The sequence below is a fragment of the Tachysurus vachellii genome, chromosome 10 (genome assembly GCF_030014155.1).
Source record: "Tachysurus vachellii isolate PV-2020 chromosome 10, HZAU_Pvac_v1, whole genome shotgun sequence".
Classification (NCBI taxonomy): Eukaryota; Metazoa; Chordata; class Actinopteri; order Siluriformes; family Bagridae; genus Tachysurus; species Tachysurus vachellii.
In genome coordinates, this window is record NC_083469.1 from 26,004,307 (window position 1) to 26,024,579 (window position 20,273).

The following is a 20,273-nucleotide window of genomic DNA, read 5'->3' on the forward strand; positions in this document are numbered from 1 at the left end:
TCTATGCATCATTTACCTCAGGAAGCTCAAGGAACACCGACGTGTGATAATATCATGAACCTCGATAAAAGGTTAGACCGTTATTATGGCTAATATTTGCACATGCCTAGTTCCTGATATCTTAATGAAGCAAAACAAGATCTCTGTGCTGTTATGATCTAGCATCATCATCCTTAAAACTGTCAAAGTGAACCCAAGTACATCTGGGGAAACGTACAGGATTGGGAAGAGCTGTGACATATTTCAAGGCCACGCGCAAGAGGCACATGGGATCTTGTTTGATTTATTTGGATTGATCTTGAATGCGTTGGCGAGCGGCCACAATGAGCTCCGAGTCCAAGACAACACAAGGGGATTCTGCATGGACTCTAGTTTAGCAGCCTGACTGGAATTCCTTTCATGTCAAAAAAAACAAATGGGTTGGATATGAACCCCGATAAATAAAGTGAACCTGTTCTAGAGGCTGATGTTTGACAGAGTCTCTGGCTCTCTGGGGAAAAGTGCGGAAGATAGAGACATCTTTGCATTTACTGTACTGTACTGTTCTGGCTGGTGTATCAGTTGAGGTGTATATAAACAGTGTAGAATGTTGTTTTTTTTCCTTTTTAAACGTTACATAACTCCAGCAAAATACTGTATATCTATAGTTCTGAGACGAGACAGCTTTGCCTCTCAGTACTCTCGAGCCTCCTCCAGCTCGTTCATATAGATGTCCTCCTGAGGGTTCTCTGTGCACTGCAGCCCGTTGTTAGGAGGACGTACCGAGTGGAAGCGGCTCCAGTCACCTTTGCACAGGATCCATGGAAGCACGTCCACTTTGTAATGGAGCTCCGGAGAGAATTCGATGCTGATAAGGTTAGGCGCTCCGGCACCTTTGCCCCTGGTTATGAGCTTCATGTGTTCGTCGTAGCAGCAGTGCTGTGCGGCGAGCGTGGTGCTTTCGGACGACAACATGGAGCGCACGCAGAACTGCGCAGACGGCTTGTAGATATCCAGGCGCTCTTTGGGTCCGCTGGCGTCGCGCCATCGGTAGGTCTTGCGCAGCTTCTCATCAAAGATGTTCACGGCGCTGTAGACGACCTCGGACGGGTAGACGCAAGGGCAGCTGGGTAACTCGGTCAGGACCTGATGGAGATACTTCTGCAGGAACTCGTTCTTGCAGTTGAGCCACTTTTCACAGCTGTCCACATCTGCAAGTGAGGAATCAGTAACAGCTCAATCACAGAGCACGGTAATTACCAAAAAACGCTGACATATGTGCCTGAGAAACCCAGAATATCACTTATTGTTAGGTTCAGCTCTTTTTCTCCACTCTAACTGAGATCCTCTATTCAAAAGAAAAACAACTTTTAGTGAATGAGACAGCTCTGAACATCATGTCGTCTGCCAAGGAATAAAAACTACACGGGAGGCAGTCGCCATATTGGAAAGTTTTCATTAAAAACATTTAAGTCCAGATGTGATTATTTAAAAAAAAATAAAAGATCCTGACACTTTATCTTGTTACGTTTTCATACCACACTTATTACAGTTAAATAAAAAAAAAAGAGAGATCACTTTCCCGTGCCCAAATTTTCAAATATCAAAGTATGGTTTTTGGAAAGTGTGCCACATTTTCACGGTCTTGCTAACAATCTCAATGGAGCAATCCTGAAAATCTTAAATATGTTTTTGTTTCCAGTCCAACTGAACTTCTCTTTGATTGCGGCCTCATGGGGGCCGTTCCCAAAAAATCGACAAGGGCCATTTCAGCTGGAGGGGAAACATACTTTACACTGAAGAGAAGATAATAAAATCTGTAAATATTTAAAGAGAGAAGCGGCAATTCTTTGAGCGCAATCAGATCGCTCGGTGGGAATTAACCCGGTCTCCCCGAGGAGCGTAACCTCATAAGCGCACACAAAGTACCGGTAATGATTATAAATCGGTCTCATTTAGCGAACGCTGACGGGACGCTCGGAAAACTCTGCAGCATGTGAACTAACTCGCACGGTAGAAGGTCACTGAGCTTCTTAAAGATCTGAGAAAATCCCTGGACTTAAACACAGTAGGAACAAATGTAATTGATGTTATGGATCAATGTGAGTTTACCGATGACATCGGTGTCGTTCATCATCTCGTGAGGAATGAGCTCTGTTACAGCATTCGGATCACCTGTAGAGAAGAAGAAAAAAAAACATGATATACATATAATAATATTATCAATAATATAATATATATATAATTATATATAATATAATATAACAATAATAATAACCATTTTCTATGTTAACAATCAGTCTCTTTGTTTTATTTTTTATTTTTATGATGGAAGAGAAAATCTTTTAAGTCATATTTATACCTCTTTAGAATCTGGGGACATATTAAAGGTGGGGTGTCCGTTGTTTGAGAAATGCTTGAGAAAACTGTGTTGAGCCACCAAACAAAACAAAAACAAAACTAACGTGTAGCCAATGAGCAGAAAAGGGCAGAAAGGGGTATGTATGTGTGGGTGGAGCTACCAATACAGGGGTGGGACCCATTTGGGTTAGGGGCGTGTTTGTTTTGGTGATTTCAAATGTCAACATTGGATTTCAAACAACGGAGATCCCACCTTTAAATTAAAATTTTTGAAACACAATATTTTTCTTTAAATTTTTCTGGATTTCATATAAACCCGATAGTCCGGTTTTCTAAAGTCTGCAGCTCTTGTACTCATTAGTCATTTTATTAGATGTACAAACCATACAGGTAAAACTTTATAACTAAACTAAAGATTTTTAAAAAATTATTTATTAATTATAAACCAAAAAAAAAAAAAGATAAGGCTGGATATAATAATAATATAATAATAATAATAATAATAATAATAATAATAATAATAATAATAATAATAATAAAATTATTAATAATAAAAAAGGATCTTATTTGTATATATATATATATATATATATATATATATATATATAAATTAAAGTTATATAAAATAAAAAATATTTTTTATAAAAAAAATCATTTATTTAATCTTTTTATTTTTTGGTTGGATTATTTATGATTATTTACTTATCATATCAAAACCACTGAACTGTTAGGCTGCATATTTATAGTTTTATTTTTAAAAAAAAGTCTTTTTTTAATTAGTAACTTCTGGCTCTGGTTTCATATTCTTATTATTTATTTATTATATCGAAATAAATGTAATAATATTTCTAAAATATCTACAGTATTATATTACATTCATTCATTCATTCATTTTCTACCGCTTATCCGAACTACCTCGGGTCACGGGGAGCCTGTGCCAATTTCAGGCGTCATCGGGCATCAAGGCAGGATACACCCTGGACGGAGTGCCAACCCATCGCAGGGCACACACACACACACTCTCTATTACATTACATATATTATTATAAAATATCATTTCTATTACTATTTTTAAACGTTAACATTGATAACAAAATGGTTTTATTTGACTTAAATTCAATGGGAGGGTTTTTCACTCGGAACAGTCTACTCTGCCTGGGTGTGTTATTGAGCGCGAATACGGTGTACAACGTGTTCATTGTAGTGTGAGTTCTGAGTAAATCTACATTAATTCCACATCAACTGTAGAAAAATATTCACGCTATTTGTATCACTGCCTAACTCAGCTGCATTATGGTAAATGAAGCGTAGATTTAATGTGTATATTTCAGTAAAGTCAAAAGCACTTGTGTGTGTGTGTGTGTGTGTGTTCTGAAATGACCCGTGTATAAGCGTTTACTGAAAGCACTCTTTGAGCCTTCGTACACGGGCCAAGAAACAAATCGAGACGCTCAAAAAGTGTTTTTATGCTGTGTACAGTGCACACATGGAAAAGCCTAAATAACTGTTTTGGTTAACGCGCGTTAATCGGCGATGTGTTTAAGCTTAACTGAACACAGGATGCACTGTAATAACAGATTAGTAAATTCAGTACTCAGTGTTATTATATTCAGAACGTAAAGCCTGGTATGTGGAAGGATCAGTAGACACACTGCATGGACTCTATAGTATTAGAGCTCTGTGTGTGTGTGTGTGAGAGTGTGTGTGAGTGTGTATGTGAGTGTGTGTGTGTGTGAGAGAGTGTGTGAGACAGTGTGTGAGACAGTGTGTGTGTGTGTGTATGTGAGAGTGTGTGTGTGAGTGTGTATGGGTGTGTGTGTGAGTGTGTATGTGTGTGAGAGAGAGTGTGTGTGTGTGTGAGTGTGAGTGCGTATGTGTGTGAGAGTGTGTGTGTGTGTGTGTGAGAGAGAGAGAGAGTGTGTGTGTGTGTGAGTGTGCGTGTGAGTGTGTGTGAGTGTGCGTGTGAGAGTGTGTGTGTGTGCGTATGTGTGTGTGTGCGCGCGCGTGTGTGTGTGAGTGTGTGAGAGAGTGTGTGTGTGTGCGTATGTGTGTGTGTGCACGCGTGTGTGTGTGTGAGTGTGTGTGTGTGTGTGTGTGAGAGAGAGTGTGTGTGTGTGTGTGAGAGAGAGTGTGTGTGTGTGTGTGAGTGTGTGTGTGAGTGTGCGTGTGAGAGTGTGTGTGAGAGTGTGTGTGTGTGTGAGAGTGCGTGTGTGTGTGCGTGTGAGTGTGCGTGTGAGTGTGTGTGAGTGTGCGTGTGTGTGTGAGTGTGTGTGTGTACGTATGTGTGTGTTTTCAGCAGGTGGAATGACAGGACAAGATCTCACCTGGACACCGTTGCAGTTCACACGTGCGAGACTCGGTGGCAGTGCAGGTGTAACCACAAGACCGAACCCTCTTCTGGGTGCCGTGACCGCAGGTGGTGCTGCACGGAGACCAGTCGCTCCACTTCTCTTCTTCATAATCTATAGGGTTTTGAGAAAAATGCTCTGAGTGTGACATCTACACCCTAATTAAAAGTGAACTGACTGATAAATAAAGCCTTTATCTAGAGTGTGATGTACACCACAATGCAGCTATCCTTGATTACAGCCCCAGTTCTGTCTGAAGAACAGCAGGATTAAATCATGATGCTGCCACCTCCATGCTTCACTGTGGAGATGGTGTTCTTTTCTTTTGCACCAAAACAAACCTTGTGGAATTATGGAATTTGGAATTATGGTTTGAGGAATCTAATTAAGCTTTAAATATTTTTTTTTGGAGAAAGGGCTTTATCTAGCCATCCTACCCCACTGCCTAGATATGGAAAGTATCTGAGATTGTCATCACATGCAGAAATTATTTAGTACTCAGTAATCATGTTCCTTATGTTCCTGCAGTTCCTGTAGATATCTCAGCAGCCTCCTTGAGAAGTTTTTTTTGTCTTTCGCGAGACTTCCTGTTCTTGGTGATGTCAATGTGCTGCTACGGTGATTATGGTCATTACGGTGTTCCATGATGCAACTAATGCTTCGGAAATACTTTTAAACCTCTCTCATGATCAGTAGCTTTCAACAAGTAAGATATCGTGCATGCAAGCTCTTGAAAGCCTGAACAGTTAAATGAAACTGATCTCCTGAAGCACTCATTAAACTGTGTTGTAATGTTATAAGAGAACTGTTTCAATAATATTCAAATACTGTTTAGGTTCCATTAATAATATTCGGGGGGGTCATGATGGCTTAGTGGTTAGCACGTTCGCCTCACACCTCCAGGGTCGGGGGTTCGATTCCCACCTCCACCTTGTGTGTGTGGAGTTTGCATGTTCTCCCCGTGCCTCGGGGGTTTCCTCCGGGGTACTCCGGTTTCCTCCCCCAGTCCAAAGACATGCATGGTAGGTTGATTGGCATCTCTGGAAAATTGTCCGCAGTGTGTGATTGCGTGAGTGAATGAGAGTGTGTGTGTGTGCCCTGTGATGGGTTGGCACTCCGTCCAGGGTGTATCCTGCCTTGATGCCCGATGACGCCTGAGATAGACACAGGCTCCCCGTGACCCGAGGTAGTTCGGATAAGCGGTAGAAGATGAGTGAGTGAGTGAGTAATAATATTCAGAACGTTTTCAAAGCCTCGACTCGAGCAGCGCGCAGGAGAAGGACTCGGACTGGGGCATTCCATCCACAGCAGGTGGGAAGGTTATGTAACGAAGCCGGAAATGCTCCACACTCCTCGGAGCACTCAGGAGTTGAGGTGTGTGCAGGACTTTATTTTAATACACAACTCCTTCTCTATCCTGAGGGAATCCTAACAAAATCAGCAGCTATTTACATTTTTATTCCATCTCAAAGATTTTATGGAAATACTTTGTTTCATTGTAAATGTGTTACTAACAGTTCAGTTATGTGCATTTTCTTCATCCTATGAACCGTCTCAAACATTTCCTCTTATCTTATCAGACATGCCATCTTACATTTCTTCATTTCATACTTATTTACTCTCTGATGCGTAAAAATGGAAGAAAAAAAGTACAATCATGTTTTTCACATTTTTCATATATTTAAATATCTAGGGAGACTTTATGAAGGAAAAATAAGATTATTATCGCCGCTGTTGTTTGAAGCCTAGCACGTAGTATATAAATAAAATGAGTTTTTCATACTGATTAGTGTGTTAATCAATTTAATTTGGCTACTTACTTGGCTTTAGAAGCTAAAGTAGCTATCAGTAGCTACCATCGTTTCTCACTGTAGCTAGAAAAGCCACGCCCACAATAACACTGGCGTCACAGTGTTACACAAAAGAAATTTTGACTCTGGTTTCACCTCTGAACTCTGGACTCGACTCTGGACTCGACTCTGGACTCAGTTCCTCATTCGACTCGCTATTCGACTCGCTATTCGACTCGCTATTCGACTCGCTATTCGACTCGCTATTCGACTCGCTATTCGACTCGCTATTCGACTCGCTATTCGGCTCGCTATTCGGCTCGCTATTCGGCTCGCTATTCGGCTCGCTATTCGGCTCGCCATTCGGCTCGCCATTCGGCTCGCCATTCGGCTCGCCATTCGGCTCGCCATTCGGCCCGCCATTCGACCCGCCATTCGACCCGCCATTCGACTCATCGTCACTCACATGCTTATGTGGCCACCAGGCCACCAGGCCACCATGTTCTGGGCTGTATTCCTACACACGCCCATAATTACAGGAAAAACATTACAGTACTAAGTATCTAGAGATTCTGCTCGAGCTGCGTCGTTAACAGTGTGGCTTGTTCACTCTCTTCGTGTTTTTTGTACACCTCACCCCAGTGCACTCATTAGGAGAATTTTAGAGAGCAGCGTCACGGCCATACAGCCATCCAGTCGTGACTGTTGTGTAGAGATGCTTTTGAATAGGCCATCAGTTTAGTTTTCCTCCAATCATGTTGGTTAAATGAGCAGCTCCGATGTACTGAGATCAGAGTGCTGATGGATGACTGACTTTAAACTCTGCTTTTGACGTAATATGGTGTAAACTGAGCTCCTGCACAGGAACACGGTGTCATTTTAACGCTCTACCAATGGGTTTTATTGGGACTTAAATGTACACACAGCTACCGGTAAAACACTACATGCTTTTAAAGTGGGACAAATATAGAAAGTGACCTTCAGTGTGCACAGCAGCTCCAGTGTTATAGATGTGAAACCCAGACTCGTATTGCTCATGGTGTCCTGGTGCTCATTCGATTCAAATCGGATTCATGCAGAACTGTGCATAACTATTCCCCCTTATTCACTGTGACCGACGAGCACAGATATGTCGTACCGCATGACCGCAGACTCACCTGAAGCTTGGCCAAGATACAGAAAATAAAGAGGAGAAACATCACAGTAAAACTGAGAGGGAGTTTAAAACGGAGCCAAATGACAGCTTGGTAAATGGATCATGTACTGAATAGTAAATTAATGTCTTAACTAATTAATTGAAACAAATTTGAGAGAAAAGAGAAAATGCAAAGTGTGTTTTTTGTGTCAAGTGAAAAAAAGGAAAAAAAAAAGTGCCACAAATTCCTCGGCAAGCTCAAAGTTGTTTGAGCCGTGTGAAGTGCAGCTCAGCGCCAGAACTCGAGATGAAAAAAAGAGCCGAGCATGCTGGAGATGAAAAGAAGAGCTCGGACTGTCTGCCGCAATCTCGCAGCCTGCTCCAATCTAGCGTCTAATTATTCACAAATTTTAGTCGTTTAGCGAGCGGAGAGGCCCGACGTTGCCATTAGCAAAGTGCCGATCTTCTAAACTCAGAGCTTTCTGAAAGCTCGTCTTGTTCGTCTTGTGCTACAGATAAACAAGTAAAAATGTTCGAGGGTGAATTAAAAAGATTAAAAAAAAAAACACAGATCGGTGTTTGACATGACGTGGATTTTCCTTAAGGCTGATAAACATGATGTGTTTTACTAACAAAATCTCTAGAAGAATAAATTGAATCATCTTAGGATGTTTCCACACATAATAAATAGTCGTGATGATTTTTTATATTTCCACAAACAATCTGTAAAAGATTTTTCTGTTTACTCCTGATAAGGATCAAAGGAAAGGCTCAGAGACCGGCCATGGGAATTAGTGTGTTTATAGAATGGTCCTTAAGTGCAACCTCGGAACATAAATCATGTCAGGACTACAGAGGAGAGCAGTTTTGGAGCCATCATTGGGCACTGAGAACGAAACTCAGGGTCATCGTTTCATTTTTGTTTTGAGCTGTCAATCAAAGAACTGTCTTGTGTTTCTCTTACCATAATTCTCCGGGTCCCAGCCCTTCCAATGTCTGTCCCAGCCCCCATCCACTCCGCTCAGCAGGGAATCTTCTCCTCCGTAGCTCTGGTCATCTCCGTTCTCCTCTAGACTGGCCTGGCTAGTGCTCTCCTCGTTGGAGTCAGTTGCATCCCAGAAGAGAGGCCAGAAGAGTTTCTTGTGACCAAGCCATTCCTCTGAGTTTAGAGGCCAGTCGTTCCTGCCCTCTTTAGCCAGGTCCATCTCGACCTCCATCTGAGGGTCATCCACAACCTCGATGGTCACCTGAAACAAGACCAAGGCAAACAGTCATGACATAAAAAGCATGGCATTATCTTGTCATTAATGAAGGTTCTCAGCACTTGTTATCTCACCATGACACATTTCTTCACAGCTCCCTACGGTCAATGTATAAACTGATCAAACTGTAAAAATACCCTTGTGTCATTTCCACAGAGGAAGTTTACATCATGACAGCTTCAGCATGCCACGACATGTAGTATAGTAAAGCCGTCGTGTTCCCTCAGCAGGTCTAGACAACGAACCGGCTGTTTATTTTGCTCCTGAGGTAACAATCTGATGGTTGTAGGAGCTGTTTATATATACCTGTATCGACGTGATTAAGCTGCTGTAGCGATGGAGATTACATCAGTCAGCCTTTTCTACATCATCCTTCTGCCAGATCCTCAACAACACCAGAGTAAGTCGTACATTCTGACATCCTTACAGAGTACCAAGAGGTTTTAATTTTATAATATTACACAAGTAATGCTCGTAATTGTTGATATGACGAGGTGTTCTGTAATGAGTCTCCAGTGTCAGAGCTTTATAAAAGTCAGAGATCTATAAAGCGGCAACGGAGAAAGTCTTAAGGACAGAAAAAGGCTGCATTGTGCGGTCTGTAACAAACTTCTAGAGGAATTTAGGGAATCAATATCAATAGTAAGTGAGAAAAAACTATAGGAACATCCTGTCAATGGTTTATTGTCCTGAAATTAGCTCCGCCCCCAACTGGAACAGACCTCAACTCTGTTTCACTGCAGTTGGAGTTAGTCTTGTATTGAGTCGAGACAGATTTCTCCTTTAAGTTCAACTGAGGGAGCTTTGGATCACGTTCGTTCCTTCTTTCTTTCACGTGACTTACACGACTTGTTTTTTGTCTTATGGTTTCTTGATGAGTAAACATATTGCTAGCAGCAAACTCCTCTGTGTTTGGAATTGTATTATTCGTACAGTTTATAAAAAAGACTTAATGAACCAAATGAAACAAATAAGGACACATGCAAATAAAAAACAGCTTTGTCTGGTGTTCACGGACGACGGACCGTTCCCACTTGGACGGCTTAAACTTTTTCCCTGTTATAAACGTCAATTGTGTATTTTTTCCCCCAGAAGTCTAACTTCATTTCCTTTCAGATCCTCATGAACACAAACATCGTAACAGCACTAAAAATAAAAACGGACCCTTATTTACCTCGTTTTAAAGGCACATTTAAAAAGACCAGGATCAGCTCCTGGAATAAACATTAAAAACAGACTGTTAAAATAATACGCTGGCCTTTCACCTTTTGGATATTCCTTGTTTTTGTTCCTTCTTTTATAAACTCTGCGGAGAGGTTTGTGCGAGACGGCCGAGCTGCGCTCCGCCAGCGTAGAGGTCTCGCCTTGGGTAATTTAAGAGGCCTCTTTGCTTAAGAACAGCTGTGACACAGCCAATAAGTGCTTAAAAAAACCTACTCCCTTTTGCAATCACGTTGTAATAACAGAGTGAAACAATGAGTGCACAGGTTAATTGCATCCAGCGCAAACTTGTGCCAAGTTAAATTAATTCATTTCTCTGAATTACTCCAAGTTGATCAGGTAGGTGGGAGGTCTATGCCATTGATCAGGGTCACACAGGAACATATTTGTTGTGTTTCCCAGCGATAATTTGCTGTAAATGACTTTTGCATGGATGCCAAAGCATACACATGGTCCATGAAAAGAAGAAAAAGCCTCAAAATGACAGCACATTAGCACAATTTCTCAGAGTCATTGAGTCATTAGAGCTATTGAGTAAATAGTTTTCACTAAAACATTTGAGTGGTTTCGCTACTTAAACACCTCATGTCAGATTTAACAAGTTAATCCGGCTTGCGCCTGTGTGATTTTTGCGGTCTTGCAAGATCACACTGTACCTGATAAATTCGTGACCATATTCGATAACGGACCGAGCGATAACGTGTCCTCCGTGGCGGTTTATACGATCCTGATCCCGACCATTTCTACTCCAATCTAATCTGATGTTTCTTTAAGTTACCTACTCACATTATTTTTAGTCCTTGCAATTAGTTCCTGTTTACTTTTAATGGATAAAACGAAGAAAAAAACTTATAAAAATTTTTTTTTTATGTCATACGCACCTCTCGTAAAACATGTAGATATTAACAGAAAAAATAAAGCTTGGTAGGAAGTGGCAGAGATTGGTGACTGCTCTGTTGAGAGTATACAGCTAGTTAACGTGTAAAGATAAAAAAAAAACATTTTTCACACTGAATAGAGCAAAGTTAGCTTTATACTGGTATTATTTCTCATCAGAATCTAAAAAAAGCATAATCGCTTTTTTACACACCAATTAGAGTCAAACTAAAAGTGATGCAAAGTGAAGCAAGTAACCTGAAGAGAAGTTTGACATGAGGTTTGGTCTAACCTGGATATTCGGATTCTGCGAGCCCAGATCTGCATTAGCAAGATCAGGGAAGTTCTTCAGGTCTAAGATGAAGGGCTTCTCTTCCTCGGGTGCAGGTTTAGGAAGTCCCTCTGATCGAAACTGTGGCCATCTCCTTTTGTGTCGACTTGGAGTTGAACTGCTGCTGCTCAGCTGGTTCTGCTCCTGAAGCTCCTCCAGGGTCCATCTAGCATCTGGAGCACGGACCTGACCTCCAGTCTGTCAAAACACACGGTACTTAATGATAGAAATCGATAGCTGCAAACTAAACAGCTAAAAATGTTAAATACGGGTTAAATCCGAACATTACAACATTTCATGATTTCGTTCAAAGAACCTAAGTGTTCAGAGAGCCTTCTGAACATTTATGACTTAAAAATCCAGTGAGTAATCTTTTCATGCTGGCTTATATTAGCCTCAAAGCTAGTGTTAAACAGCAGTGAAGGTTCTAAACATTTACGATTCAGGAATCCTGTCAGAGATCTTGTCAAGCTAGCCTGTATTAGCCACATAGCTAGTGTTAAACAGCAGTGAAGGTTATGTACATGTATCCTCTCAGGTAGATTAGCCAGATGGCTTGTGTTAGCAATAAAGGTTATGAACCTTTATATGAAGTAAATAATGTGTACTCATTGTCAAAAAAAAGGAATTTTGACAATTTATTTATTAATTAAATAATCCTCTGAGAAACTTTATCACGCTAGCTTGTCTGAGCCAGGCTGAATGTATTAGCCATCTAGCTGGTGTTAGCGATGAACATTACAATTATCTGTAGCATAAGGTGTAATAATATATAGGGGGAAAAAAGTGTCATTAATGTAACTCTTTTGTAGTCTGTTTCCTTGTGATAATTTTAGTCATTTGAGATGAATATGTTTTTTTTTTAAACCTAAAGCTGGTGTACATCCCCCCCTTGATTAAGAGTCTGATCTCTGCCCCAATGTAGGCTGTTTTATAACTAATTTCTACAGTATATTGTACTATGAAAATAAAACAGAAGTGAGTTTAATAGATTTTGGTGGTTTTAACACAACCAGTAAAGGATATGATTCACCCTCTTTAAAGCGTCTTCAAGAACTGAAAAAACGTGGCAAATTATTCCTGAAGCAATTATAGCACACATGCGAAGACGACTGGAAGATCTGTCATCTTCCAACACCGTATCAAATCTATACAGCTGTGACCCTGAACCCTTACGAAAAAAAAAAAAAAAGTTCTGGGTTTCAAATAAACACATCTGGAGTGAAATGTCTACCACATGACAGCATATCAAGAGGACTTTAAAAAGGGGATTACTGGAATAACGTGCATGTTTCTTCATGGCTTAGTTTGGAATACAGGCTAGTTCATGGAAATGTTAGCTTTAAAACTTGTAGCATAGAATAAATACGATCTTTTCATCGACGTTCGACGGTGTAAAGTCAACAGCACGTTAAAAGTGAGTTACACAGATAGACTCGGGTTGCACAAGCCGTTCGGCATTGCAAAACATCTGATAAGACGTCGAGCTGTTGTTTTTAGGCCTCCATCCTACATAAGTTACTTATCAAACCCAAAGCCTGCATGCTACAGCCCTCCCACTAGCAACCAAACAAAACAGAGCAGCCGGAGAAACACAGCCAGACACGAACAACACGCCGTTCAGCTGCTTTTCTCCTGACAGCTGGTTGATATTAAGCGCAAACGCTGCACCGAACTGACGAGAGAAGCACTGCGAATTCTTGGAGGACGGCCCAGGATGGTGCACGCAGGTAAATTATTACACATTAAGGGATATGTATCTCTTTCATCTGGTTTACTTTAATATGGAGACCTGAAGTCTGGCGTAGGAGAGACAGCCTCCCGTTGTCCCGGATCCACAACAACACTGTCAGAGAGCTTTGAAATCATCTGCTATCTATCACCATTCCGGCACCTCCTGTCTCGCCGCAACGTTAGATCCACAAACGCTTTCTGCGATGGCGCTCTGTCACACCGATATACAGTAAAAGGTGTCTTGAGATGGTTTCATAATGCTTCACATGAGCAATAATCTTCACATGAGCATGAACTTTTTTTGGTTGCTATGAACCAAGTTTTTAAGTCTTGACCAGAACACAGATGACTTTTTTTTTCCATCCCCAAACAAGGTTTAATCTGGAACTGGTCCTTTTTCTCCCCCGAAACAGCTATTTTGCTGTCGACTGCCACAAAATAAACAAATTGATGAGTAGCAACCCGCAGAATAAACATGTATCTGTTGACTCGTGTGTTGCCCTAATAGCCCTAATAAGAGTCGAGATGAGGTAATGGAATTATCTCCTGTGGAAGTATCCCTTGGATTTATTTACGCATCCGAATCCGTCACGTGAGCCACCTTTTTAAAGAGTGTACACGTGTACGCGTTCCTCCTTCCGTAAAAATATCCAGAAGATATAATTATCCAATTCGAATCGTCTTGTATGTGTGGGGAAACTTCTATAAATATAAATTATAAATATATATTCCTTGTAAAAGTACATGCTAATAGCATAAAGTTACAGCCGACGAGTGGTTCTAATAAAGAATGAGACGCATGCGGTACACGTGGATTTTTAGCTTTACGTCCATGTTTACAAGCCACGCCCATCTCTCTGATTTATAACCTCTGGTACTCCGGCAACATTACGTCCAGCCCACTATCAATCATATACACGTGATTTGCTACAACATCAAAGGCTTTGAGTCTGGAGGCTTTCCAATCAGAGGTAAAGATCGCAAAGGTTGTTACTCCAACATCAGATTATGGTATGCCTTGGGATGCTTCTCAGCACCTGGATCCTAGAAGGACATCTTATCAGTGCAAGATGGGTTAATCATGGACTCTTGAGTTTTTCATGAGCTACATGCATGCCTTAATAGCGCTAGATGAGACCCAGTCACATCGGGCCTCTACATCCTGGTTCCTTCAACACTTCAAAGGGCTCGTGTAGAGGCCCTGTCTATGGGCCACCAGGGACATCAAAGAGAAGCCATAGAACACGATCGACCAGACACCTTGAGCCACGATGGACGCCGTCGAACAGCCAGCACTGTCAATTCCAAACATCTTTTTTAAAAAAAAATTTAAAATCTCGAAGGACGAATAAAATAAGATAGGCTCATAATCATAATCTCTTCAACCTCCTTTTACCATCCAGTCTATCGAACTCTTCCTACTCGTGCAGGTCATTCCCCCATTTTTTTTTTTTTTTTGAGTGCAGTCCACCACGACCACATCTGTACAGCTCCTGTTTCCCAGAGCGCACATCTGGAGACCTGATTCGATCATCCCTTTCGTCTTCTGGCAAAGAAACAGCAGCGAAGTGAAGGAAGAGAGGGAAGAAAGGGTGGGGGTGGGTGAGGGAAAGCGAGGCTGCCTGATCAAAGCCTTCCTCTGCTGATCATGTGTAGCCTGCCTTGTCTCACTTCTCTGACTCCGTCTCTTCCACACGCAAATCAGATGTCCTCTGCTGCAGACGATAAACTTCACCACAACAGCCGTTCTATTGAATTTACAACGTCTCCAAGGAAGCGAGCGAAGCACCTTCCGTGTCCTTAAAACAATTATCAGTGCCACAGAGTCGCTTCGGTTAAAGAGTGTGATGGATTCTCAAGCTGGAGCTCTATTTATTTTTTTAAAATCCAAGACAACCGTAAATCAAAATTATAGTGTTGCTGGGGATTTTTATGTGTCTCGCAAGTGTGAAAGTGATTATGTCCAAGTAGCTTTGCCTTTTGTACAAGCTTACAAAAATAGGTTCCTCATGGGTTCTTCGGTCAAATAAAAGTTCTTAGCTTTCCAAATAGGTGGGAACTAGAACACTCGTGAGATCTTTATATATGTCTCTCAAATGTGAGAAGCAATCCTTTGTACACAAAATAGGTTCCTCACGGGTTCTTTAGACATAAGAGTGAGTTCTGTGTGTTCTAAAAAAAACCATTTTACCAAGAAGGAAAAAAGAAGGTTCCTCAAAGGTTCCTTGGATAGAAAATGGGTCTGCAAAGGTTCTTATCTTCCTAATCGATTTGTGTTTAGAACAATTAAAGGATTTTTTTCCATGCAGTCCTTTCTAAAGATAAAACGGACGGATAAAGATACCAAACTTTACAAACAGTTTATAGCTTAAACACTTTTTTATGTGTCTCACATACTGTATGTGAAACTTATTTCCAAGCAGCCCTGCTTACACTCTTAGAAAAAGCGAGAGTGCTTTGGATAATGAATGTTTGAAAGATCCTCGGCATTCAAAATTTTATTGACAATTGATTTTTGAAGATTTTCCTCAGAAGGACACTCTGAAAACACCAAAACAATGTTCTCAAACATGTAGTCATTCTTAGCTCGTAATAAGACTGGAGAATCTAAGAAAACCCTCCAGAAATCTCTCATAGCTTCTGCCTCCTTCATGCTGAAATCAAACCTCAGAGAACAACGTTCTCGCCAAGACAAGCCGCTTACTCAACATAGAGGCGTTTGGCTTCGTCTCGTCCTCCACGCTTGGAGTCTGACCTGCCAGTCAAAGGAGGAAAGGACAGTTTATGAGTAACACAAGTTAATAACGGAAAGCAAACAGCTTAGAAGACGTTCCTGTGGTTGCGCATCGCTCCACAACAACTGGAGCCGGAATTCCTGACCGCTCACACGAAGAGGGGAGGAGCGGAAACGGAGCGAACCGAGGATACTAACGCACTGTCAGTGCATGGATGGATGCCTGACCAAGCGTTTTTCCTTATTCTGTTTTGTTTTTTTTTTCTTTCCACATCCTGCATACCATCATATCACAATCTGATTTGCTCGGCATGTTCCAACCAACATCACCAACACACACAGAGAACTAAATAAAGCTTGTTGGATTTCGCTGAGCTTAATATGACCGAGTTATGATGAGTTCCACCAACAAGAACACAAGAAGAACAAACAGGAGCCGCCGTAGAACCCACAGCCGTCCATCTGAAGATCCCGAAAAACCGCTACCTCCCGGTTTCGGGGACGGAGTGCAAAAAAATAGACGCATTTATTCAAACTGAAAACCGAGAAACTCCGTCATAATTCACAGAAACAGACAGGAATAAATTATTTATATCCATAAAAGGCCTGACGATTAATCAGACTGTTCCAAGCCATTTTTCTTTGAAGCGTTATTCGCTTAAACACCTTCATGTGCAGGTTGTGAAACCCAATGCGAGAACATTCAGATGACTGAAACCCAGACAAACCAAAACGGACTACTAGCATATGGCAAAACAGACATTTTTAAAAAGAAAAAAAAATATTTTATTTTATTTTTTTTTTACATTTCAAGGCCTCTGGAATCAAATTCCCACAGGAAATTGTTGCTGACTCAGAAAAAGCTATTCATTTACTGTATACGTTAGGAAGCACTGGAACCAATTTATTCTTCGATGTATAAAAAAAAAATTCTCTAGGGTAACCAGTATGAAGCTCAAATAGACCTTTTTAGGATGTATTATTGGTTAACTACAACACGGAGACATGGTTTATTAAATTATATGCCTTTGGTGTACCACAATCCTGTAACTTTTTGAGTTATGGTGGTTGGCCATGATACTTTATCATTTAAACGTCACATTTTACAGAGACAGCAGCCAGAATTTTATTTGTTCCAGCGAAAATAAATCAATCATAAAAGCTTGGTTTTATCTTAAAGAGCCTAAGGAACCATTTGTGAGTCAAAAAGTGAAGTTTTATTTTGTATATTTATTACAACCCATCGTTCAGGATCCCATCAATAACTCTTGGGGTTTAAAAAAAAAACAAAAAAAAAAAAAGAAAAGCTATGTCCTGGCCACTCAGCAGCCCAAAGCGTTTTACACGTTGGTCTGATTTATATCCATTCCTCTACTTTAAATGGTATGTGTGTGTTCTAGTGGTTTTGCTAAAATACAAGCTAGCGTTTCAGCGTTAAATCCTGGATATAGCATCGGCAGCGTGCGCATGAGAGCGCTTGCACCGTATACTTTCAAACACAGATTATGGTTTACAGTTTCAGCTTAACCTCAATTAGAATGCTGGATATTTGAGAGCTTTCTAACCCACAGTCACCCAAATACACCGGAAACACAAGCATCTCAAGAGGCTTAAGAATTTGGCGCCCTCTGTGGCATGCGGCATCGACGGCGTGCTCACGTCTAAGAACAGGAAAAGCCAGCGATTATTTGGTTTATCTGTTACGGCACTGGGACTCCTTCGCCTTCGCCACATGCCAATCTCACGTCTCAGGTTGCAGATGGGCGTTCTGCTAAATACGTGTCGTCTGCTCCGTTTCCTGTTGCTTTTGAGAAGCAACGCTCTACCTTTCCGATGTAAAGCTGAGTCGTTTTATTTTCGATTAGAACTAATTATGATATGTTATAAAGATGATTTTGGCTCTCAGTTGACTGCAATATTGGTAAGTTTAGCTAAAGCAATTGAAATTCTTTTAGACATTTGATTTGGCCAAATACCGTTTTTATATTGATTTTGAAATTCACACGTTCATGTTGCGTCATGTTAAGTCGTACTACACTTTCATGAGTCTGTATTATAAGCATAAAAATATTTACAACTCTATAGACTAAAAACTACAGCATCGATCGTTTAGGTTATTCTGTTTTTTTTTTTTTTCCGTGTCTAATTTCCTGATCAAAGCAAACGACCATTAAAGGTGGGGTCTCCGTTGTTTGAAAGCCAATGTTGACATTTGAAATCACCAAAACAAACACGCCCCTAATCCAAATGGGTCCCACCCCTGTATCGATAGCTCTGCCCACACATACATACGTAACCCAGGCAACTAATGGAAAGAAATGTGTCTTTATCATAGCTGAAGGGAAGAACAATACGATTGTAGATAAACAAACAAGCAAAAATGACACACAAGCATAATCATGTAAAGGACAAAGGCATATATTAGTTCTGTGTAACAAAGCAAAACCAACGTTACTCACCTATCGAGAAGGAAAAAAGCACCTCGGCGTCTTAAGTAAAGTTGGTCACATATTCACAGATTGGAGTTTCCCGAGTCAATAACCCCTGAGCTAAACACTGTTACTACACAAAACACGGTTGTAGCTGCGTCTCTACATTACTACGATAGAAAAGAGGTGTTATTTGTGTAGTAACAGCGTTTAGCTCAGGAGTTATTGACTCAGGAAACTCCAATCTGTGAATATGTGACCAACTTCCTGCTCCTTCAGTTCTCTCCAGCGCTGGAAAGCTGATCCTATATTAACACGTCCTACTTCTTACCTTATCGTAAGTCTTTCTTCTCTTTCTTTCTTTGTTTTTATCCTCCATGTCAATGTTAAAACCGCTTTCTGCTAATGTCACACATGCGCACTGAACACTCTCTCCGCCGCATATTGACAAGCCCCGCCCCTTTCTGCTCATTGGCTACACGTTTGTTTTGAATTTTGTTTTTGATTTTTTTATTATTCGGCCCGACTCAGTTTTCTGAAGCATTTCTCAAAAATCAGAGACCCTGCCTTTAACTGATATCCACACGCTAGTCAGCTAGCTGTTCCTTTCTGCAGTGCTCCAGAGCACCGTAACACTTACAGTTAAGCGCTCACCGCCCTCTTCCGCATACAAGACCTCACAGATGTACCACGATTAGCTTGTCACTATGATCGACAGGATCTAGAGTAATGGCAACCCGGTCCTGAATCGTGATGACTTATAGGGAAATGTTAGGTGTTTAAACTTTCCTAGAATCCAGTTAGATTACTAAACCATCATATTCCTTGAGACTCCATAGACCAAGTTGGCTAAGATCCAAGCCTAGCAAAGATTAATACACTTCGATTGCTGTAGACGTTAACCAGTGACTGACTGCTTCCAATCATCAATCACCTTTCCCCATGCTGGTTATTGACTTGGCAAAGGGCAGGAGTGTCTAATCTGACCACTGCTGAATGAGATTCCAGCCAATCAGGAGCCATATCTCCTCATAGGTGCCTGGATGACTGTTTGGGGATTAAACCTCAAGGCAACTACTTGGGTTGCATTCACAATATCTGAAGACAGGGTTGATATAAACAGTAGAAGGTTTTAACATCAAAAAAGCAACTTTTGGAAGTGAAAATGTTTATTTCAAAAATAAATAAATTCAATTATTATTAGAATTTATTGTAAAACAGACAAAATCTAAAAGAAAAGCCTCTACTGTGACATCATTTATCACACTATTGATATTATACTATTAAAGGTCACCACAAAGTGACAAACCATGGTAATGATACCATATAAAAACCTTTTCTGAGGTGCTACATCTCAAAATCTGTCAGAAAAACGTTATTCACGGCGCACATTTACAATTACCTTGCAGTAATTCACGATATTTAGTTTACTTACTAGCATGTTATCAGGAGGAAACTCACATGGACTTGCACATGTCATGAACATGTAAAACTCCACATAGACAGTAACCTGAGCTTAGGATCGAAGCCTGTAGCTGTCAGGTGGCAACCACTGGGCAAATCTTAGCAAATCCTAAACCCTAAAACATGCATGAAATGAACTGAAGATGCAACACAAGATACAACACATACGATCAGATCACCTGAGATGTTGGCGGAATTACACAAACTGAAGATATTCACAATTTATACAAGACTTTTTTTAGACTATATACACACACATATATATATATATATATATATATATATATATATATATATATATACATATATATATATGTATATATATATATATATATATATATATATTACATGCATAATATGGACAGAGCAAACACAGCACGCACACACACACAGAGCGAGAGACAGAGACAGAGAGAGACAGACAGAGAGAGAGAGACACAGAGAGACAGAGACAGAGAGACAGAGACAGAGAGAGAGAGAGAGAAAGAGAGAGAGAGAGAGAGAAAGACAGACAGGGAGAGAGAGAGAGACAGAGAGAGACAGACAGACAGACAGACAGACAGAGAGAGAGAGAGAGAGAGAGAGAGAGAGAGAGAGAGAGAGAGCGCA

General features: G+C 40.7%; 1 protein-coding gene across 1 annotated transcript in view; it reads right to left on the reverse strand.

Moving 5' to 3' along the window:
* Positions 1–269: 269 nt before the first annotated feature.
* ism2a (isthmin 2a) overlaps positions 270–20,273 on the reverse strand; it is a 20,793-nt gene continuing 789 nt past the window's right edge. Inside the window, exons 2-6 of the mRNA XM_060880498.1 lie at positions 11,265–11,501; positions 8,578–8,860; positions 4,665–4,802; positions 2,092–2,154; positions 270–1,190 (exon numbers count right to left, since the gene is read on the reverse strand). Of these exons, the coding sequence (XP_060736481.1) occupies positions 673–1,190; positions 2,092–2,154; positions 4,665–4,802; positions 8,578–8,860; positions 11,265–11,501 (1,239 nt within the window). The 3' untranslated portion in view covers positions 270–672. The remainder of the gene's footprint in view (positions 1,191–2,091; positions 2,155–4,664; positions 4,803–8,577; positions 8,861–11,264; positions 11,502–20,273) is intronic.